The sequence below is a fragment of the Macaca mulatta genome, chromosome 14 (assembly GCF_049350105.2).
Source record: "Macaca mulatta isolate MMU2019108-1 chromosome 14, T2T-MMU8v2.0, whole genome shotgun sequence".
Taxonomy (NCBI): Eukaryota; Metazoa; Chordata; class Mammalia; order Primates; family Cercopithecidae; genus Macaca; species Macaca mulatta.
In genome coordinates, this window is record NC_133419.1 from 33,913,633 (window position 1) to 33,937,779 (window position 24,147).

The following is a 24,147-nucleotide window of genomic DNA, read 5'->3' on the forward strand; positions in this document are numbered from 1 at the left end:
ATCATCCCTGGGTAAAGGAAAAGCAGACCTCTGAAGTAGGAAATCCCACTTACCACTGGGAGTGGAGCTAGTGACGAGGAAATGCTTTTTGTTCTTCCTTGAAGAGTAAAACATTATTTTCATCAAGATAAAAACAGAGACTTTTTGGTGCCTTCTTTAAAAAGCAGCAAACAGTAAATCTTTGGTGAGTCCCATGGGTACATATGCAACCATAGAGACATAGGATAGTACCTTCTCATTTAAAAAGGAGGCTATTTAAATATAGATAGGTGCAGCCTAGACATCTTGATTTGCCTGGAACAGGCCCAGTTTGGATAATAAATTATTTGGCTAGGTTAGATAGAATTAACATTGAAAATTTGTCAAAACTATCTACTTTAGTCCATTAGGGAATCCTTTCTTCTGTGATTACAGTGTTGCTGATGTGAACAAATGTGTTCTTGGCAGCTGAAGTACAATTTCCCTTATTTCTTTAACAAATATTTATTGCATATCTACTATGTCCTAGACACTGAATTAAGCACTATCAATGCAAAGTGAACAGGACAGACTAGTCTCAGCTCTCATAAAATTTTTTTTAACTGTAATATTGGAGAGTTACTTCAGGTATTACTAGTATATATTGAATGAAGCAAGGAAACTGATCAATGTATATATTTGTTTCCATAGTATCTCACTCTGGGCTGCTATGACAAAGTACCTTAGACTGAATAATATACAAACAATAGAAATTTATTCCTCACAGTTCTGGAAGCTGGTATTTCTAAGACTAAGGCACCAGCAGTGTCTGGTGAGTGCCTGCTTCCTTATTGATAATGTGCCCTTGCATTGTAAAAAGAGTTCACCCTTATGACTTAATTGCCTCCCTGAAGGCCCTGCCTCATAATAACATCACATTGGGGATTAAATTTCAACTTAGAAATTTGGCAGGGGGTAGAGGGGCCACAAACATTCTGACCATAGCACATAGGAAAACTCATTCTTAATTTCAGGCAACCAACTGACTTAAACATGAACTTTGGGAAATGGAAAAAAAGAAGTCTATTTCATTATACTAAGTTGGCTTCTCGTTTTCTAAATCATCAACAGTATAGGAGCAGTGTGAGCAAAGGTCTAGAGACTGGAAATAAATAGCGTGTACAAGATGTTAAGAAAGTTTACATTGAGGACAGGTAAGAAAAAAAGGTTTATTTCTTACTCATATAAGAGTTTATTTCTTACTTACAATGTAAAGTTTATATTGAGGACGAGTAAGAAAAAAAGGCTTATTTCTTACTCATATAAAAGTCTGAAGGGCTAGTATAATGCTCTAAGGCCTTCCATTTTGTTGCTGTGCTGTGAGTAGCTTCCATTCCCAAAGTCACAGATGGTGCATTCATGATCATTCATGGCTATTCCAGCTTTAAGCCATGATCACATTCCAGATATCAGGTAGGAAGAAAAGAAGGCTGAAAATCATGCCCCATACCCCCTTCTTTGGTGACAGTTCCCATAAGTCACATATGCCACTTCCTCTTACCTTCTGCTGACCAGAATTTAGTCATGTGGTCATGTGGCATGGAAAAAAGGCTTTAGCTGGACACTAAAGATAACAGATTTTAGTGAACATCTAACAGTTTACTCCATAATCCAACCTTTTAGCCACCAAAAATCTTTGGTACACCCTTCTTCCTGTAGATAGAACATAACTACCTATTCTTGATCATACATGCCTGTTCTAGCTTTTAATTATGTATGTGAACCCCCAAATATGATTCATTTGAATATGACTCAGAATCTAGGCTGTTGGGTTAATGCACAGTCCTTTTCATTAATTCCAAGTGGTCTGGTAACCTGTAAACTAAAAGTTAATGCATTTGCGACATCACACATAACACAATGGATGTATATTTGGAAAGGAGGAGAATAGGATTAACACAAGAGTCACTGGTTTATAGTGGTTATCAATTCTGCTAGACTAGGTAGGAATTGTAAAAGTTCCCTTCTCTAGCAGTGGAGCAATTTCCTTGATTAGTTCATCAGAGTACTCCTAATTCTGCCTTTTGGAAAGGGTCTTCCTTGTACATTGTACTTCCTGACCACATCTGATGTGGTCAATGGAGAATTTGCTGTTCTAGAGTGCTGAACAGATTTTGCAACCTGCTTCCTGCTGATACAAATGTGGGCATGAGATCTGATTACAGGTCAGTCATGTTTTTTGGCCAGCTTTATGATTTCTTTAGCAATTTAACACTGCTTCTTCTTCTTCTCCTAAATTAGTAGACTTCCAGTCTATAGATAATCCCATGTTTACAGCCAAAGATCACGTCTAGACACTAGTTTTAAGCCTGAGTACTGGTTTTTTATTCCCTGACTCTGTGCTTCAACATAAAGGTGATTCCTTTGAGGTCTCCTAACACAATAAGCTTGGGTGGAAAAACAACAACCTTAATCTGATCTTTGACAGCTAGGCTAGTTTTATTGATTGATTGATTGAGACAGGGTCTCACTCTCACCCAGGCTGGAGTGCAGTGGCATGATCATGGCTCACTGCAGCCTCAATCTCCTGGGCTCAAGCAATCTTCTTGCCTCAGCCTCCCAAGTAGCTAGGACTAGAGGTGTGTGCCATCATACCCAGTTAAGTTATTTTTTGTAGAGTCGGGGTCTCACTGTGTTTTCCAGACTGGTCTCAAACTCCTGGACTCAAGCAGTCCTTCCTCCTCAGCCAACCAAAGTGTTGGGATTACAGGCGTGATCCATCACACCCAACCAATGAAGAATTCTTAAAGAAAAGTGTTTTTTAAAAGCTTGGAACCACAGTCTCATCTTCTGTAGCCATCACTGTAGAGTGCTACTTTTTATAGTTTCAGTTTGAGATACATGAATAGTTGAATTCTTCAATTCTGCAGGGGCCAAAGTCCCAAATTACTGGACTCTGAGTTAAATTTATATTTTAAGCCATTCTAGTGTTCTCCTTATTTCTTTGCTCTAAGTAAATACCATGTATTTTAGGTTCTTGAAAGCAATTTATGTCAAGAGAACGTCAGGTGTTTCAGGATTAGGTTTGACTGCAAGTAACAAAGACCCAAATTTACACTGTTTTGGAAAAACTAGGTGTTTATTTCTCATGTAAAAGTCTGGAGGTAGGTAGTCCAGGGTTGGTATGGTACTCTATGTTGTCAGAGGTTCAGACTCCTTCAATCCTCCCTCAGTCCTGGCTTTCATTTTCAGCATCTCATCAAAGTTAAAGACCAATCCAGGACTAGCCATTGTTTTCATTCTAGGTAGTAGAAGGAAGGATAAAGAAGGGTACACTCACTTTCATGGACCATCTCCACTAACATGTCATTGGCCAGAACATGTTCATATGGCCCTACCCAGCTGCAAGGAAAACTGGAAAATACAGTCTTTATTTTAGGAAACCATATGTCTCAAATAAAATCAGGGATTCTAGTTTTGTAAAAGGAACAAGGAATGGATATTGGCAGACAATTGGCAGTCTCTGCCACAAAGTTTATGTAAGTATTAGAAAATACTAACATATGGACACATTAGGACATTGCAATACAATTTCAATGCATTTGGTGCATTCTTAACAAAGAATTAAAAATTATCTTTTTTAAAAAAATCATATTGCTAAACACTCTGTGAGCTTACTAGTTCTTGCAAAGCCCTAACAATGCCCTGCAAGGTCCAGTGTTGTGTTCATCTCTTCCATTCCCTTTCTAACCTCATCCCAACTACATTCTCCCTTGTTCATCTATTCATCTACTTTTGCTGTTCTTCACACTTGCCAGATATATCCCACCTTAGGACCTTCTGGATGCCTGCCCTAAGACACCCTCCTGGGTCTCCCTGGGTATCTGCATGACTAACTTTCTTGCCTCTTTTATGTCTTTGCCCAGATGCTACCAGCTCTATGAGGCCTATGCTGACAACCCTATTTAAAGTTACAATTCCCTCCACTCCCACATATTGCCAATTTACCTTTGCCTCATCAGTTTTCCCCTGTAGCATTTATTACCTATTAACATCTGTACAATTTGCTTATTTATGATGTTTATTGTTTATTATCTGTTCCCACTTGAAAGTACTGCATAGGGCACAATGGTTCTTTTTCTGCTTCGTTCACTGATTTTAAGTGCCTAGAATAATGTCAGATACATTGTAGGTGATCGATGAATAATGTGTGAATGAATGAAAGCATTTATTTCAGAACAAAACTAAAAAAGTAAAAGTAATTTTATTTACCTTAAAAGTAATGTATTTTCCTTAGGCCTGGCATGTAATCTTAATTTGGGACTCCTCTTCATTGTCTTAGTGGGCTACTTCAGAGATGAGATTTTATAACTATTTTCATCAGTATTGTGAGACCATGATTACACCCTGGAAAGGATCCTATAGATCAAGGGTCCCCAACCTGCAGGTACAGGTCTCCAACCCTTGGGTCTATAGAAAAATTGTTTTCCATGAGACCAGTCCCTGGTATCAAAAAGGTTGGGGACTGCTGCTGTAAATAAGATTCTTTGACATGATTTCTTATGGGCATATTGTTTTGGTCTTTTGGTCAAATTAGATTGTCTGTGTGTGTTACTCAATATTTCTAGATTGCAAATAAGAAAATCCCAGATTCCATTCCAAGATGGCCAAATAGGAACAGCTCCAGCCTGCAGTTCCTAGTGTGACTGACACAGAAGACGGATGATTTCTGCATTTCCACCTAAGGTACCTAGTTCATCTCATTAGAACTGGTTGGACACTAGGTGCAGCCCACGGAGGGTGAGCTGAAGCAGGGCAGGGCATCACTTCACCCAGGAAGTGCAAGGGGTTGGGGGATTTCCCTTTCCTAGCCAAGGGAAGCCATGACAGATGGTACCTGGAAAAACAGGACACTCCAGCCCAAATACTGTGCTTTTCCAATGGTCTTAGTAAACGACACACCAGGAGATTATATCCCGCACCTGGCTCAGTGGGTCCCATGCCCATGGAGCCTTGCACACTACTAGTGCAGCAGTCTGAGGTTGGCCTGTGAGGCAGTAGCCTGGCAGGGGGAGGAGCATCCGCCATTGCTGAGGCTTGGGTAGGTAAACAAAGCAGCTGGGAAACTCAAACTAGGCAGAGTCCACCACAGCTCAGCAAGGCCTACTGCCTCTAGACCCCACCTCGGGGCAGGGCATAGCTGAACACAAGGCAGCAGAAGCTTCTGCAGTCTTAAACGTCCCTGTCTGACAGCTCTGAAGAGAGCAATGGTTCTCCCAGCATGGTGTTTGAGCTCGGAGAACAGACAGACTGCCTCCTCAGTGGGTCCCTGACCCCCGTGTACCCTAACTGGGAGACACCTCCCAGTAGGGGCTGACTGCCACCTCATACAGGTGGGTGCCCCTCTGGGATGAAGTTTCCAGAGGAAGGATCAGGCAGCAGTTTTCGCTATTCTGCAATATTTGCTGTTCTGCAGCCTCCACTGGTGATACCCAGGCAAACAGGGTCTGGAGTGGACCTCCAGCAACCTCCAACAGACCTTCAGTTGAGGGACCTGACTGTTAGAAGGAAAACTAACAAATAGAAAGGAATAGCATCAACATCGACAAAAAGGACATCCACACCAAAACCCCATCTGTAGGTCACCAACATCAAAGACCAAAGGTAGATAAAACTACAAAGATGGAGAGAACCCAGAGCAGAAAAGCTGAAAAATCTAAAAACCAGAGCACCTCTTCTCCTCCAGAGAATTGCAGCTCCTCACCAGCAATGGAACAAAGCTGGACAGAGAATGACTTTGACAAGCTGACAGAAGTAGGCTTCAGAAGGTCGGTAATAACAAACTTCTCTGAGCTAAAGGAGGAGGTTCGAACCCATTGCAAGGAAGCTAAAAACCTTGAAAAAAGATTAAATGAATGGCTAACTAGAATAAAGTGTAGAGAAACCTTAAATGACCTGATGGAGCTGAAAACCATGGCACGGGAACTATGTGACGCGTGCACAAGCTTCAGTAGCCGATTCGATCAAGTGGAAGAAAGGGTATCGGTCATTGAAGATCAAATTAATGAAATAAAGTGAGAAGAGAAGTTTAGAGAAAAAAGAGTAAAAAGAAAAGAACAAAACCTCCAAGAAATATGGGACTATGTGAAAAGACCAAATCTATGTTTGATTGGTGTACCTGAAAGTGACAGGGAGAATGGAACCAAGTTGCAAAACACTCTTCAGGATATTATCCAGGACAACTTCCCCAACCTAGCAAGGCAGGCCAACATTCAAATTAAGGAAATACGGAGATCACCACCAGGATACTCTTCAAGAAGAGCAACCCCAAGACACATAATTGTCAGATCCACCAAGGTTGAAATGAAGGAAAAAATGTTAAGGGCAGCCAGAGAGAAAGGTTACCCACAAAGGGAAGCCCATCAGACTAACAGCAGATCTCTTGGCAGAAACTCTACAAACCAGAAGAGAGTGGGGGCCAATATTCAACATTCTTGAAGAAAAGAATTTTCAACCCAAAATTTCATATCCAGCCAAACTAAGCTTCGTAAATGAAGGAGAAATAAAATCCTTTACAGTCAAGCGAATGCTGAGAGATTTTGTCACCATCAGGCCTGCCTTACAAGAGCTCCTGAAGGAAGCACTAAACATGGAAAAAAAAAACAACCAGTACCAGCCACTGCAAAAACCCCAAACTGTAAAGATTCGTCGATGCTAGGAAGAAACTGCATCAACTAACGGGCAAAATAACCAGCTAACATCATAATGATAGGATCAAATTCACACATAAAAATATTAACCTTAAATGTAAATGGACTAAATGCCCCAGTTAAAAGACACAGACTGGGAAATTGGATAAAGAGTCAAGACCCATCAGTGTGCTGTATTCAGGAGACCCATCTCACATGCAGAGACACACATAGGCTCAAAATAAAGGGATTGAGGAAGATCTACCAAGCAAATGGAAAGCCAAAAAAAGCAGGGGTTGCAATCCTTGTCTCTGATAAAACAGTTTAAACCAACAAAGATCAAAAGAGACAAAGAAGGCCATTACACAATGGTAAAGGGATCAATTCAACAAGAAGACCTAACTATCCTAAATATATGTGCACCCAGTACAGAAGCACCGAGATTCATAAAGCAAGTCCTTAGAGACTTACAAAGAGACTTAGACTCCCACACAATAATAATGGGAGACTTTAACACCCCACTGTCAATATTAGACAGATCAATGAGACAGAAGGTTAAAAAGGATATCCAGGATTTGAACTCAGCTCTGCACCAAGCAGACCTAATAGACATCTACAGAACTCTCCACCCCAAATCAACAGAATATACATTCTTCTCAGCACCACATCGGACTTACTCCAAAATTGACCACATAGTTGGAAGTAAAAAGCACTCCTCCTCCTCAGCAAATGTAAAAGAACAGAAATCACAACAGTCTCTCAGACCACAGTGCAATCAAATTAAAACTCTGGATTAAGAAACTCACTCAAAACCACACAATTACATGGAAACTGAACAACCTGCTCCTGAATGACTACTGGGTACATAATGAAATGAAGGCAGAAATAAAGATGTTGTTTGAAACCAACAAGAACAAAGACACAACGTACCAGAATTTCTGGGATACATTTAAAGCAGTGTGTAGAGGGAAATTTATAGCACTAAATGCCCACAAGAGAAAGCAGGAAAGATCTAAAATCAACACCCTAACATCACAATTAAAAGAACTAGAGAAGCAAGAGCAAACAAATTCAAAAGCTAGCAGAAGGCAAGAAATAACTAATATCAGAGTAGATCTGGAGATAGAGACACAAAAAAACCTTCAAAAATTCAGTGAATCCAGGAGCTGTTTTTTTGAAAAGATCAACCAAATTGATAGGCTTCTAGAATATGAGCAGACACCTCTCAACAATAATAACGAAGAAAAGAGAGAAGAATCAAATAGATGCAATAAAAAAATGATAAAGGGGGTATCACCACCGATCCCACAGAAATACAAACTATCATCAGAGAATACTATAAACACCTCTATGCAAATAAACTAGAAAATCTAGAAGAAGAAATGGATAAATTCCTAGACACATTCGCCCTCCCAAGACTAAACTAGGAAGAAGTTGAATCTCTGAATAGACCAATAGCAGGCTCTGAAATTAAGGCAACAATTAATAGTCCACCAACCAAAAAAAGTTCAGGACCAGACGGATTCACAGACAAATTCTACCAGAGGTACAAAGAGGAGCTGGTACCATTCCTTCTGAAACTATTCCAATCGAACGAAAAAGAGGGAATCCTCCCTAACTCATTTTATGAGGCCAGCGTCATCCTGAAACCAAAATCTGACAGAGACACAACAAAAAAAGAGAATTTTAGACAAATATCCCTGATGAACATAGATACGAAAATCCTCAATAACATACTGGCAAACCAAATCCAGTAGCACATCAAAAAGCTTATCCACCATGATCACTCGGCTTCATTCCTGGAATGCAAGGCTGGTTCAACATATGCAAATCAATAAACGTAATCCATCATATAAAGTGAACCAACAACAAAAATCACATGATTATCTCAATAGATGCAGAAAAGGCCTTTGACAAAATTCAGCAGCCCTTTGTGCTAAAAATTCTCAATAAACTAGGTATTGATGGAATGTATCTCAAAATAATAAGTGCTATTTATGACAAACCCACAGCCAATGTTATACTGAATGGGCAAAAACTGGAAGCATTCCCTTTGAAAACTGGCACAAGAGAGGGATGCTCTCTCTCACAACTCATATTCAACAAAGTGTTAGAAATTCTGGCCAGGGCAATCAGGCAAGAGAAAGAAATAAAGGGTATTCAGTTAGGAAAAGAGGAAGTCAAATTGTCCCTGTTTGCAGATGACATGATTGCATATTTAGAAAACCCCATCATCTCAGCCCAAAATCTCCTTAAGCTGATAAGCAACTTCAGCAAAGTTTCAGCATAGAAAATCAATGTGCAAAAATCACAAGCATTTTTATACACCAATAACAGACAAACAGAGAACCAAATCATGAGTGAACTCCCCTTCACAATTGCTACAAAGAGAATAAAATACCTAGGAATTCAACTTACAAGAGATGTGAAGGACCTCTTAAAGGTGAACTACAAACCACTGCTCAATGAAATAAAAGAGGACACAAACAAATGGAAGAACATTCCATGCTCATGGATAGGAAGAATCAATATTGTGAAAATGGCCATACTGCCCAAGGTAATTTATAGATTCAATGCCATCCCCATCAAGCTACCAATGACTTTCTTCACAAAATTGGAAAAAACTACTTTAAAGTTCATATGGAACCAAAAAAGAGCCCGCATTGCCTAGACAATCCTAAGCCAAAAGAACAAAGCTGGAGGCATCATGCTACCTGACTTCAAACTATACTACAAGGCTACAGTAACCAAAACAGCATGGTACTGGTACCAAAACAGAGATATAGACCAATGGAACAGAACAGAGGCCTCAGAAATAACACCATACATCTACAGCCATCTGCTCTTTGACAAATCTGACAAAAACAAGAAATGGGGAAAGGATTCCCTATTTAATAAATGGTATTGGGGAAACTGGCTAGCCACATGTAGAAAGCTGAAACTGGAACCCTTTCTTGCACCTTATAGAAAAATTAATTCAGGATGGATTAGAGACTTAAATGTTAGACCTAAAACCATAAAACCCTAGAAGAAAACCTAGGCAATACCATTCAGGACATAGGCATGGGCAAGTACTTCATGACTAAAACACGAAAAGCAATGGCAACAAAAGTCAAAATTGACAAGTGGGATCTAAGTAAACTAAAGAACTTCTGCACAACAAAAAAAAAAAAAAAAAAAAAAAAAAAAAAAGCTACCATCAGAGTGAACAGGCAACCTACAGAATGGGAGAAAATTTTTGCAATCTACCCATCTGACAAAGGGCTAATATCCAGAATCTACAAAGAACTTAAACAAATTTATAAGAATGAAACAACCCCACCAAAAGTGGGCATAGAATATGAGCAGACACCTCTCAAAAGAAGACATTTATACAGTCAACAGACACATGAAAAAATGCTTATCATCACTGGTTATCAGAGAAATGCAAATCAAAACCACAATGAGATACCATCTCACACCAGTTAGAATGGCAATCATTAAAAAGTCAGGAAACAACAGGTGCTGGAGAGGATGTGGAGAAACAGGAATGCTTTTACACTGCTGGTGGGAGTGTAAACTGGTTCAACCATTGTGGAAGACAGTGTGGCAATTCCTCAAGGATCTAGAACTAGAAATACCATTTGACCCAGCGATCCTGTTACTGGTTATAAGAATTATAAATCATGCTGCTATAAAGACAAATGCATACGTATGTTTATTGTGGCACTATTCACAATAGCAAAGACTTGGGACCAACCCAAATGTCCATCAGTGATATACTGGATTAAGAAAATGTGGCACATATACACCATGGAATACTATGCAGCCATAAAAAAGGATGAGTTCATGTCCTTTGCAGGGATATGAATGAAGCTGGAAACCATCATTCTGAGCAAACTCTCACAAGGACAGAAAACCAAACACCGCATGTTCTCACTCATAGGTGGGAATTGAACAATGAAAACACTTGGACACAGGGCAGGGAACATCACACCCCAGGGCCTGTCATGGGGTGTGGGACAGGGGGTGGGATAGCATTAGGAAAAATACCCAATGTAAATGACAAGTTAATGGGTACAGCAAACCAACATGGCACATGTATATGTATGTAACAAACCCACACATTGTGCATGTGTACCCTGGAACTTAAAGTATAATAATAAAAAAAAAAAAAATAGAAAATCCCAACTCAAACTAGCTTAAGCAAAGAAAGAAAATTGTTGGCTCATGTACATAGGAAACTAAATAGGTGGTTGTTTTTAATAGCTGGTTTTAGGGATTCAAATGTCATCACCAGGAATCTCACCTTCTGTCTCTTTCCACCTCTTATGTCTGCTTTCATATCTTTCGGCTTCATCTCAATGGGGGAGGTTTGCATTTTTCTTAAAGCTAGCAATCCAGGAGAATGGTGCTCTGCTTGCTTTCTTCATCAGGACTCTGATTTACCCATCTCTGTATGTGGAAGAATAGGGCATTTTGATTGGCTAGCCTTGTAGATATTCATTTCCACGCCTTGAAGGCAAGGCCACATAATTGACAGACCCATCAGAATCAGTTCTGAAAAAGAGGGATGAAGGACAGATGAAAAAAAAAAAAAAAAAGAAAGAAAAGAAAAGCCTTGTGGTGTGCTTTTTCAGTAACATATTTCACATACAATTTTGCTTATATAAGCAGTTTTTCAGAAAATAGCAAAAATTAAAATGCTTTGCAACAAACCAGCATTTTTTTTCTTTTCTTTTTTTTTTTTTTTTTTTTTTTGAGACAGAGTCTCACTCTGTTGACCAGGCTGGAGTGCAGTGGCACGATCCCTGCAAGTTCCACCTCCTGGGTTCACGCCATTCTTCTGCCTCAGCCTCCTGAGTAGCTGGGACTACAGGCACCCACTACCGCACCTGGCTAATTTTTTTTTTTTTTTTTTGTATTTTTAGTAGAGACAGGGTTTCACCGTGTTATCCAGGATGGTCTCTATCTCCTAACCTCGTGATCCGCCCGCCTCGGCCTCCCAAAATGCTGGGATTACAGGTGTGAGCCACCGTGCCCGGCCCATTTTTTTCATTCTTAAACAGTATTATACCAATTATAGACTTAGATTCATATTTTTTTTTTCTTTCTTTAGGCTCTCATCTGTTAATTTCTAAGGGAATTTCACATTTAATAATTGCTATATGGTCTAGAATAACATGATGACAAGTAAGTTGTAGTTAATACCCAGCCTCTACTTGTAATCTAGTAGACTTTTACATTTAAAATTAAATAACATTCTTTATCATTTTTAGCTGAAAATGACAAAAATAGGAGCAGAAGATCACAGAGAAGCACTATTTCAGTCTTCCTTATCCCCCTTGACTAAAACAATGGAAGTATTACAGCAAAGTTGTCCTGAAGACACCTTGGATGGGAATACTGTAAACCCAATTTACAAATATATTTTGAACGATTTACCAAGGTAAGAACATTATTTAAGCAGCTTAAACTAAATACTGAAGAGGATCAAAGTGTTTCTAGAAAATAGTTTAAATGTTCAATCAGTCTTGGCTGGGCAAGGTGGCTCATGCCTGTAATCCCAGCACTTTGGGAGGCCTAGGCAGGTGGATTACTTGAGGTCAGGAGTTCGAGACCAGCCTGGCCAACATGGTGAAACCCCATCTCTACTAAAAATACAAAAAAATTAGCCACACATGATCACGAGCACCTGTAATCTCAGTTACTGGGGAGGCAGAGGCAGGAGAATCGCTTGATCCTAGGAAGTGGAGGTTGCAGTGAGGTGAGATCATGCCACTTGACTCTAGCCTGGGCGACAGAGTGAGACTCTGTCTCAAAAAAAAAAAAAAATTGAGTACAGGTGATATAAATAAGTAACTTTGAGATGTGTTGAGTTATGGAGGTTGTTGCTTAGAGTAGAGCCCTTCCTTTTTTCTACTTTATGGGAAGAAAAAATGTACATGATGCAATAAACGTAAATTATCTCTGGGATCTGACTTGAACAGGTAGCATAATGATAATAACGATAATGGCAGGTAGTACTTGTTAAGTGCCAGTCACTATGCTTAGCACTTAACCTGCATTATATCAATTTTGTTCTGAAAACAATTCTAGAGGCCGGGTGCGGTTGTTCACGCCTGTAATCCCAGCACTTTGGGAGGCCAAGGTGGGCAGATCACCTGAGGTCGGGAGTTTGAGACCAGCCTGACCAACATGGTGAAACCCCGTCTCTACTAAAAATACAAAAAAATAGCAGGGCTTGGTGGCGTATGCTCATAATCCCAGTTACTTGGGAGGCTGAGGCAGGAGAATCTCTTGAACCCAGGAGTTGGAGGTTGCGGTCAGCCAAGATCACGCCATTGCACTCCAGCCTGGGCAAAAAGAGTGAAACTCTGTCTAAAAAACAAACCAAAACAAACCAAAACAAACAAAAAAAAACCACTAGGAGGAATATAAGACAGACGGTAGTCTCATTACCTTTGTTTTACCTATGAGGTAACAAAGGCAGAGAGAGGTTGATTAACTTCACTAAGCTCACACAACTAGTAAGTAGTAGTAAAGAAGGTATGATATGAATTCAGATGGATCTAACACTACAGCATTTATCAGAAATATAAAGCAGAGGAGACAGGGGTATTCTTCCTGTGCTTTTCTCTGTTAGAAAGTGAAAGAACTAAAAGGTATTTGTCATACATTGATAAACTATTGGCTGGCTAAGTGTGATGCCATAGTCTTTATGTTAAGTAGAAAACTGAGACTGTAAGAAAATCAATACATTATAAATTAAGGATTATGTTAATCTTCTTATGGAAATCCTAGATCATATTTATTTCCTAGATCAGTTTGAGTGTTTGCTTATTTGTGTGTGTGTGTCACTAGGTTAAGATGAAAGTGAAACCTTGACTTTCAGCTAATTTGTTTTGCTTTATTCCTCTCAGCTATAAATGCATATTAGTAGTGTATGAGATCCTTTATACAATGCAACTTAAAAAAAAATGAATACCCGGTGTGTTATTTTAGGGACATAAGTCACTCATGACTTATTAGAAAAAGAATTCTAAATAGGATTAAATGTTCCTTTATACAAATGCCAATTCTAATATCATGTGTACTTGCACATATTTTTATTGCCTTTAATATTTATTTATTTCCAATTTGCTACTTCAAAATGGTGATACATTCACTTTTTATTCTAACTACTTTTGTGCATTTTTAGCTACTTTATTTTTTTCTGGTAAAGCTAAATGTGTTTTCACTTACTCAGTCTGTTCCTGCTTTTTTCCTATTTGCTTTCTTTGTTAGTCAGTTTAACACTGGCTTTATTTGTCCTTTTCATTATATGTCAGTCTTTCTTCTCATGTGACACTTTCCTACTGCCTGTTTTTTATAGTTTCTGTTTCATTGTACTTCTTTTGTTTCTTTGTTTGAATCCTAACTTCTTTTCTGTCACTATTGCCTGTTACCATCAACTTTGATTATGATAAACCAAGAAAATGAAGTAACCCTCTTCTTGGCAATCAAATGGAAAGCTGTAGACAATGCTCAGAGGTCTTTTACCTTCATGAAAAAGAAAATGATGAGTTTCAACCTGAAAGGGGTCAAGTTCATAAAGGCTAATGGTAATTTAAGAGTCATTGGTATTAATATGATTATCAGAGAGAGGCAATTTTCTCTATGAGTAAGGACATTTACCTCCTGATTGAGGTTAAAACTTCTTTTGTCTCATTCTTGTTTTCCTTGCCACCTTTCTTCTACCATCTTTGTGGTCTTTTTATGAGAAGTAATCATTAAAATATAGTCAATTTATTTTTCCTACTTGTATTACAGAGATTGTGCTTTCTTCATTAATTAATACATTGTACTTTTTACAAAATATGCCTACATATATATGTATATATATTAAGTCCATTCAACGTAGCCATACAGTGACCACTTTATTTTCTTGTTATTATCTGATGCCATCAGTTTGCTTTTCGTTATATTTACATTATCACTCTCCTTCCCTCTGTTCTTCCTTTCCATGTGTTTCCTCTGCTGTCACTCCATGCTGCATTTGCTTATAACAGAGTGAAAACCTCTGTGCCAGGACATGCCCCCTCACAAGAAAACTAACACCAACATTATAAATGTTTTCAGCTTATTATGTCAGAGGTTTCATCTTCTCATTTTTGACTCACCATTTGGAGGTCATGTGAATAAAAAAAATATTGCCTCATTTCTGTGGCTCCTTCCAGGAAAGTAGCACAATAGTAAACTTTTCCTGCTCAGCTGTAGTCTGATGCATTCCCAGGTGACCCAGAATCGGGAAATAGTCTTGGAGACATGGATGACTTGGAGACATGGATGACAAAATCAGTTATTTTTTAGTAGCAGGTATCCAGGCATAGTTTCACCATGTTCATATCCAGCGCTCCAAATGCTGAAGTGGAAGATCTCCAAATTACGATTCCATTTTTGCATTAGGAGAATGTTGTAAACGATTAGTGAATTTTTCCATCTCACATGTAAAATATGTTGTTTTAATGATTTTCAGCCAATGATCATCTAAGGGATGTGATTTAATGATTTTTATAATGAGAAGTTATAGTATTTTTTATCCTGCTGGCAGCTCAGTAGTAGTAAAGAAGGTATGGTATGAACTCAAATGGATCTAACACTACAGCATTTATCAGAAATATAAAGCATTACCAACTCTTACAATTCCCTGAGGAGGAAAATTACTTTTAGTAAATTAAATGAGAACTGAAATCAGTTTTTAAAAAGTAAATACTAACCATTTTTGTTGTTGTTGTACATTATCAAGGCTACTTTTTCACAAGCAAATCTTGCTTTCAAGGATACTAACAGACACCTAATCTATTCAGTCACTGTTTAAGTCATTTATCTTGGGTACTTTTTACTTGGAATGAATCTTAGATCGTTTTTGAAATATAAACATTTAGAACCATTGCCTTTTCTATGGACAGTTTAAGTTTAGCAACTTCATCATTCCAAAAATGAACTGTCGATTCCCACCATGGAATGAGTGGCAGACGGGAATGAGAGGAAACAATAGTAAATGAAGCATGCTAACACCTTTACTGTTTTAGACTCATGCTACTACCCAACAAATTATACTTTCTCCAGTTCATAATCTTTTTCCAGATTTTTTCCTTCAAGCCTTTAAAAATATTTCTGTAGATCTCCATATAAATATAATATTTTCTTTATAAAATCTTAAAAGACTAGATCATTGTTCCTTTTTGAAAATTTTCTTCTGGAAAAGTTGTATATAATATTTATAAACCCTCAGTTTTAAATTTCACATATGCCTTATTTTTATTCCTGTGTACTTTTATACAAGTAAAAAAACTTTTTTTTCCTTTGGGTGGAATGATTTATGCCCCTGATGCTATGCTCAGATGTGTCTTTATGAATTTTGGGAATTGTTCTTCTTTAGAAGTTTTTCTTCTGCAAAAGTAAACAAGTTTAACTTAACAAACACTTATTGAATATCTTCTATGTAGTATATATGTAGTTTGAACATAACATTTTGGTTATTATTCAATCATTGAGTTGAAAGTAAAAATTTGTTATGTGTTATAAAATATCCTGAAATTGCTCCGCAGTTGGAAAAACCCTTATAAACATTTTTAGGCCAAATTAGAATTGCATTTTCTTCTGGAATTGGAAGTAAAACTTGTGGGGAATTTTTTACTTTTATTACTCATTTTCTATGATGTCTAAATTGTATTTTATCAGAGAATCTAGCAATTGGAGAAAGTTATTTGTATCTTTGGAAGTTTAAGCAAGTTGGAGAAAGGGCAGGATGAAGTTTAATAAAATCTTTGTGCTTTGTGTGCTTAAGAAATTTTATAAAAGCTTGCATTCACCAAACATAAGTAGGGTTATTTCTTTTATTGATTGTATTCCAGTATTTTAAACTGATGGTTCATTATTGAACATACTTATGGTCATTTCACTTTATGTTTATATTTTATTTGTATATATTTCAATTTGAGAGCTTAATTACCATTAAAATGGTACTCTAATAAAGATAAGTTTTACAAATGATAATATTAAAAGAAACTCTTCAGGAAGGTTTAAATGCTATAAGAATTTAAAGCAAGAAATATATGCTTGTCAGATATACAGTATAAATAAATAATTTAGATTAAAATGGTTGACTACATTTAACAAAGAGACTACCAAATAATGAAGGGCTAAAGAGTGGTTGTTAGATTTGATGTACTTCATTTCATATTGTAAGTAATTGCTATCCATAAAAATTCTATGGCTTCTGTATAAGAAAAAGAGACATTTTGACAGGCAACACTAGTATGAAGAGACAGCAAGTACAAATCCTTGGCAACTGTCATTTCATTATCCTGCTGTTGAATTCACATCCAAATTATGTGATAACTTAGACCTGCATGTTTGTTTTGGAGCCACGGTCTGTCAAAGTAGCCACATTTCCTGCCTAAGAATAGAATTATTAGCCACATGCAAATTTATGCCATTGAAATCTAAATGTAGCAAGGATGTTTTGTGTTTCATAAAGAGGGAAAATCAAAACTCCATGTCATTTTATGCTTATGCTGAAATTTCTGGTGACATGTTCTGATTAAGTAAAAGTAGAATTTTTAGAAAATAGCAGATAGTTTATATTTTATCTTATTATGAAATTAATTCAATATTAGTAAAGGTGTTTAATAAAGCAAAAAATAAAGCAAAAGTAATTCAGAGTATCAATTACGTTACACCACATGTCCATTACATTTACTGCAGTAGTGGAAAGCTGACTATATAAGTTAGGCCACTATCAGTGGAAAGTAACAAAATTCAACTGAAAGTGACTTAAAAATGAGGAACATTTGTTATTTCATGTAAGAAGAATTCAGAGAGAGAGCAATTTTAGGGTTAAATTCAGCAGTTCAGCAGTGTTATCAGAAAGTCTGGCTCATTGTGTCTTTCCCTCTGCCATCCTCAGAATATTGGCTAGATCCTTTGGCTTGACCCCTCCTGCTTGCAAGATGGCTCATCACATGTTCACTCAGCAATGTCCGAGTAAAGAAGATAAATGTTTGATCACTTACATCTCTTTTTCATGAGGGCAAATAACCTTTCTCTAAAAGATTTATTATGTCTCATTGGCCAAAATTAGGTCACAAGCAGATTACTTAACCTGCCAGGGTCAAGGGAAATGAAATTACCATCATTGGCTTTAGACCACTGAAGATTTACCCACTGGAGCTGATCATAGGATACTTTCCATGGGCATATAAGGAAGATGAATTCTTAAAAATAACCGAGACTTTATCCAAGAAGAAATGGGGGAAATGACTTAGACAGATAATCAACATTACCTGACATAACTCTTGGCTTCAGCTTTCTTTTATTTTATTTCTTAATCTGTGTTTGTTTCTTTTCAGTGGCATTTTGATACATTTTTGCATGCTGTCATAATTATCAAAGAATAATTCCTGCATATCAACCACTGGTTGAGTTCCTGTGGAAATATAGCAGATGTAAAACAAGGATCTTACTCTTGCGGAGTGGGATCTGAAATCATCTGAAATTATGTAACAGATAACAAAGCAAACATGGCAATATGCAAAACAGGACATCAATTTTTACAAAGGGCCTGGGGAAATGATTTGGAATAAGGAATAAGTAGGATCTGGTGGGATTATCTTCTCTTATGTGTCCTGCCATCCTGAACAGTTTTGGTGAGGCCTTTTCCATGACTCTAACCCCTGGAATTTTTCCCTTCAGTAACCAGGGCTTTTCCTTCAGAGCTAATCATGATCAGTAATTGTAAATTTATATGTGTAACTATTTAATAGTTCTCTTTCACCTGACAATTAATGTTATTATGAAAGAGGTTCTAGAAAATGTAAATTCTGAGTTGAGATTAACATTTATTAAATATTTATTTTTTGAAAGAAGTACAGTAATAGGTATAGATTAGCTGAGTGAACACTATTGGTAAAAATGTGTGCAGATAGGAACTATGGAAGGCAATGTGGTGCAGTTATAGCTGAGGGATATTACAGGGGAGTAATGAGCAACACCACTTGGTAGAAATTGTTGAATGTGAGACCAAGAAGTATGATTTTACTAGGAGTTTTCTTCAAATTGCTATAAAAATCACTAAGGTTTACTAATGCCATTAAGGAGAGGAAATGAGTAGAAAATTTGTTCTTATCAAATCTGTAGTCATCTCCTTAATTCTTATGGTCTACTTACCTGTTTTTTCCTATAGTCCTTCCTAAGAATATTTTCTTGTATTTTTAGACCTTAAAGATTACTTAGTTGTTGCTTTGTGAAGCAAAAATTGTAAACTAGATTTAATGAAAATTTCAGAGAGTAAGCACAATTAAAGCTACTCTGAAATATGAAGAGGGTTGTAAATTCTACAATGTTTAAGATCTTTAGGACCTGTAAATACAATGACATATCGCCATCATGATTAAGTTTCATTATATGGCAAAAGAGAAAAGATTTTCGCAGATGTCATTAAGTGACACAATCAGTTATCTTTAAATTAATTAAAAGGGAGATTATTCTGGGTGTGCCTGACCTAATCAGATGAACTCTTCAATGATAGAGATCATAGACAGACAACCTAGAAAGCTAAGCTATTGCTGACCTCAAAAAAGATGATAGTCAATATAAGTTCTATAGCAGTCAAGAACTGAATTCTGGCAACAACCTGAATGAGCTTGGAAGAGGACCCTGAGCATCAGATGAGACTGCAGTCCCAGCTGACACCTTGATTTCAGCTTTGTGAGATCCTGAACAGAGGATCCAGCTAAGCTTTGCCCAAACTCTGGACCTACAGAAATAGTGTGCTAAGAAATAGATGTTATTTTAAGCCACTAATTTTGTGGTACTTTGTTGTGCTTCAATAGATGTACAACTAATAATGGATGGAGAAGTAAGTGGTAGGTAGTAGGTTAGATATATAAATAGATTTTTAAAGGAAGTATACTTATGAAGTAATATGATTAACGTTTTTGTATTAATCCATTTCAGTGGAATTTAAACTTCAGGCTTAAAAAGAATCCTTCTATATCATGGCAAAAGATTAAGTAATACAATGATAAATTGAAATATTTTACAGTAATTAAGGGCTAGCATTTTATATGATAGGAAATAACCAAAGAGATATAGTAATTCTGGCTATCAAATCTTCCAGGGCAGGTATGGATGCACAGGGGGGAAACACATTCCATCATATGGGGTTGGCATAGAAATCATACTGAAAAAGGAACTACTTTGTCTGTTTATATGTGAGTTATTTACAGAGGCAATGAAAAATTTGCAGTAGAGACATACACACTTCCAGGACAAGATGATCAATCTGACAGAAATATTAAAAAGAAAATCTATGTTATAAAATTAGCCCAGGTTCCAGAATATTATGGAAAATCTCAACAGTAGGTGAGGAGAAGGTGAGGGTTTTGTTTTGTTTTTTGTTTTTGTTTTTGTCTTTGGACAAAAGACCATTTTCTAGAACAATTGGTTTAGGAATTCACATGGAAAGGAACTATACCTATTCATTGAGACTGCGTATGGGCCAATAAATAAAAGTAACCACAGCACTAAATTAAATTTAGTATCAGTTGGGAAAGACAAAATTCAGCAAAACTATCATATAACTTACTGAATTTTAGAAAAGATAGCTGTATAGATCTTAATGTAGATCTTAAAAATGTGGATCTTAAAATAAATTATAATATAAAATGTATATAATTAATAGTTCTCAAGAAGCACAGGAAGAACAGGATGCAAAACCTCAAGCTCAAGCAAGGAAGACTTTGGAGCTGAGCTCCCTTCATAAAGCTAGGACCCCTGAAAGACAGATGCACCTATTAATGAAAATTGGAACAAAGGTATTGTTCATCAGCCGTAGGAAGCAACAATAAACAGATATAATGTATTTTAAGGTTTGTGCATTGTCTGGAAAGTAATGAGTAAGTAATTATGTTAAACTTTAATGGGACAAGGATTCATATTGAAATGGCTAGTGTAACCAGTAAAAATAAAGTTAAGCAAATGTATAACATACAACCTAATAGAAGGGGAAATGAAATAATGGAAAATTATTTTTTAATCTAAACAAAGACAACAAAGAAGTGAAAAGGAGCATAGAACAGATAGGTAAAACAGAAAACAAATAGCAAATGTATTAGGGTTCTCCAGAGGAACAGAACCAATAGGTTATAATATTTTATTTTATTTTATTTTATTTTTAAATTTATACTTCAAAAATAAATATTTTATTTGACTTTAAAATTTTTTGTAATTTGGAGATGAGGTCTCGCTATGTTGCCCAGGCTGATCTTGAACTCCCTATTTTAGCAATCCTCCCACCTCAGCCTCCCAAAGTGCTGGGATTACAGGCATAAGCCCCCATGTCTAGTCCATATACTGCATATTTTGTATATATATTATATATATATAGGATAAGGTATTGGCTCACTTGATTATGGAGGCTATGAAGTCTCATGATTATCCATCTACAAGCTGGAGACCCAGGAAAACCAGTGGTGTGGTTCAAAGGCCTGAGAGACAGAGGGCCATTGGTGTAGTTTCCAATCTGAGTCTGAAGGCCTGAGAACAAGAGTGACCAGAACAGGGAAGATTAATGTCCCAGCTGAAGCAGTAAGGCAGAAGAAGCCAGATTCCAACTTCTTTGCCTTTTTGGTCTAATCAGGCCCTCAACAGATTGAATGATGCCCACCTGCCCTGGGGAGGGCCATCTGCTTTACTTGGTCCACCAGTTCATATGCTAATCTCTTCTGGAAACATCCTCACAGACACACCCAGAAATAATGTTTCCTCAGATATCTGGACATCCTATTGCCTAGTCAAGTTGACACATAAAATTAACCATCACAGTAAGACTGTAGATATAAATTCAAATACCATAAGCCCTTGGTTTACTCATCTGGAAAAGGGGAATAATAATATAGGGCTGTTGTGAGGATTAAATGATAAATTAATATAAAATGCTTAGAACAGTGACTGACATAAATGCTATGTAGGCATTAGCTATTAGTATTGTTATTATCACTGTCAATACGAAGGGCATGATATATGATTTATACCTTGCCTGGCCTGGATAAGAGTCCCTATAATTGGGCAAGTAAGGGCCAAAAGCTGATGGGACTGTTGAAAGAAGACTCCTTGGGGCTCTGCCCACAAGTTGAGCTGCTTCAGAGTTTCGGTGACTTAATAGGACAGGGTTGGAGGGATGTCTCTTTTCATCATCCCTGTACTAGACTGTTCTGGCCCCAGGCACTAGAGTCTTTGGGAACACTCTGAGGTAGCACCTTGGCATGGACCTCATTGTTCTTGTGACTGGTCATGGCAGCAGAGAGGCCGTGAGAGGAGAGAGTGGAAACAGCGGTGACTCTTACCAACATATTTTTATAGGTATGTAGGAGATACTTTTAGAAATTTATAATATACCACTTTGAGGACTCTCAGTAATAAATGGGGAGGATTTTGAGGGAGTAATAAATTTCTGTACTATGATGATCAGGTTATCATGCTGGCAGTTTGTGTTAAATTCTTCACCCTCAAGATTGGCATCTTTAGGATTGTCAAGGAGCACAATCCTTCCTTTTGATCCATATCCCTTTGGGCCAGCATTGACATAGACTATTGAGCCAAATGGTCCAGAGACTGGGCCTGCAATCATGGTACTGTATTCTTATATTCCTCTTTGATTAGAAATGAATGACTAATATTAAAATAATCAAAAGAATCAGAGCACTGTTTCAGCAGCTGTTACATTTAAACACTTGTGGCAGAAATTTAAATTGTATGATGTATTTTAGTGAATACTTTTAAAATCAATCAATATATCGTGTCTCTGCTCATCTTAGTGTACAAGACAGGCCATGCAAGTCCCCTGCCAATTATGTTTTACCTGTTTGGGAGGCACTGAGAGCCCATATCACCCTACCTCCTGTGTACCTCCAGTGTACATCCTGCAGTCCTATCTCTAGCTGGGCCATTAATAGGTACTTTCCCATATGCAGGCTTGCCAGTAGCATGAGGTTGCCTCACATAAGAGTTTTACTCAACAGGGGTGTCCTATCCTGGGTAGTGATGAAATTAAACTCTTTGAGGAATTTGAATGTAAGTCATATAGACAGAGACTGAAGAAAGTAATTTAGCATAGAAATGAGACACATAGAGGAAGTTAGCAGAAGCCATGAGGAAAGAGGAGGAGGATAGAGGTAAACAGGCAATCATGATGTATGAAGAAGAGGCAGGTAGACCCAGAAGGAGATAGGAGGTGCTGAGTCAAAAAGCATGGAGTCTGCTAGAATTAAGTCACTAGTGTATCCTCGACAGCCATGAATGGCCTTCCAATTTTTGTGCCCTGCAGGAGTGGTTTTATTTACTTTTGTAACTTTCTATGTATCTTGATAATAAGCCTTATCACTTGAAGCCTAAGTGTGCCTCTCTGTTTCTTGAAAGCTGAATGAACCTAACACCTTTCATTCCAGCACCAATTTAGCAAGCTGACTATGTGGGTTTAATTCCCACGTGGAACAAGTTGGCTTTGCAAGGGTATGTGATCATCCTCTCCAACACCTAACAAGCTATGAAACACATATCAATTGTTATAAGAAAGATGAGTTTGAGACTCTGTAAGAACTACTGAGGCTGGGCGCAGTGGCTCATGCCTGGAATCCCAGCTCTTTGGGAGGCCAAGGTGGGAGGATCATGAGGTCAAGAGATCGAGACCATCCTGGCTAACATGGTGAAACACCGTCTCTACTAAAAATACAAAAAATTAGCCAGGTGTGGTTGCATGTGCCTGTAGTCTCAGCTACTCAGAAGGCTGAGGCAGAAGAATCGCTTGAACCTGGGAGGCAGAACGCAGTCCAGGGCAGACTTGGATAGAAACATGTGATAACCTGGGAGGCAGAGGTTGCAGTGAGCTGAGATCGCACCACTGCACTCCAGCCTGGGTGACAGGGCAATGCTCCTTCTCAAAAAAAAAAAAAAAAAAATAGATTTACTGAAAACCTGTCATCAATGTTGTAAAACAAATCAAAGCTGAAGACTATTCTTAGTGGACCAATAATATTAACTCTTTAACATGAAAAACTACCCCTTCTCCCACTTTCAGATATAAATTATAAAGTTGAACCATATGTTTAAATTTAATTATTTTTACTATTCACTGGGTAAATCTCCTATAATCTCTTGTCTTTACCCTATCAGGATGATGTGGAGTTGGGAAGAGTTTGCATTCCCAAAAGAAAGCAAGTGCTGTTACCAGAAGAGAGGGAAGATGTGTGTGACAAACAAAAATGATAGACAGCCTATGCATAACTAGGTACAAGAGGGCTATATCAATACAGTTGATAAAATATTATATTCCAATAAAATCCATACAGAGCATAGAGCAACATGAATAATGGTATTTAGTGAATACCATGAAAAACAATATTTAGTCAGAAGGCAATAGAATTGAGGATATAACATGATTACAACTTTAGAATATGAAAAAATAAAAACCTTTTGC

The 24,147-nt window shown here is 37.5% G+C and overlaps 1 protein-coding gene across 1 annotated transcript in view; it reads left to right on the forward strand.

Annotated features, from left to right (window-relative positions):
- Positions 1–4,586: 4,586 nt before the first annotated feature.
- LOC144329415 (doublecortin domain-containing protein 1-like) overlaps positions 4,587–24,147 on the forward strand; it is a 68,003-nt gene continuing 48,442 nt past the window's right edge. Inside the window, exons 1-2 of the mRNA XM_077963125.1 lie at positions 4,587–4,704; positions 11,906–12,075. Of these exons, the coding sequence (XP_077819251.1) occupies positions 4,681–4,704; positions 11,906–12,075 (194 nt within the window). The 5' untranslated portion in view covers positions 4,587–4,680. The remainder of the gene's footprint in view (positions 4,705–11,905; positions 12,076–24,147) is intronic.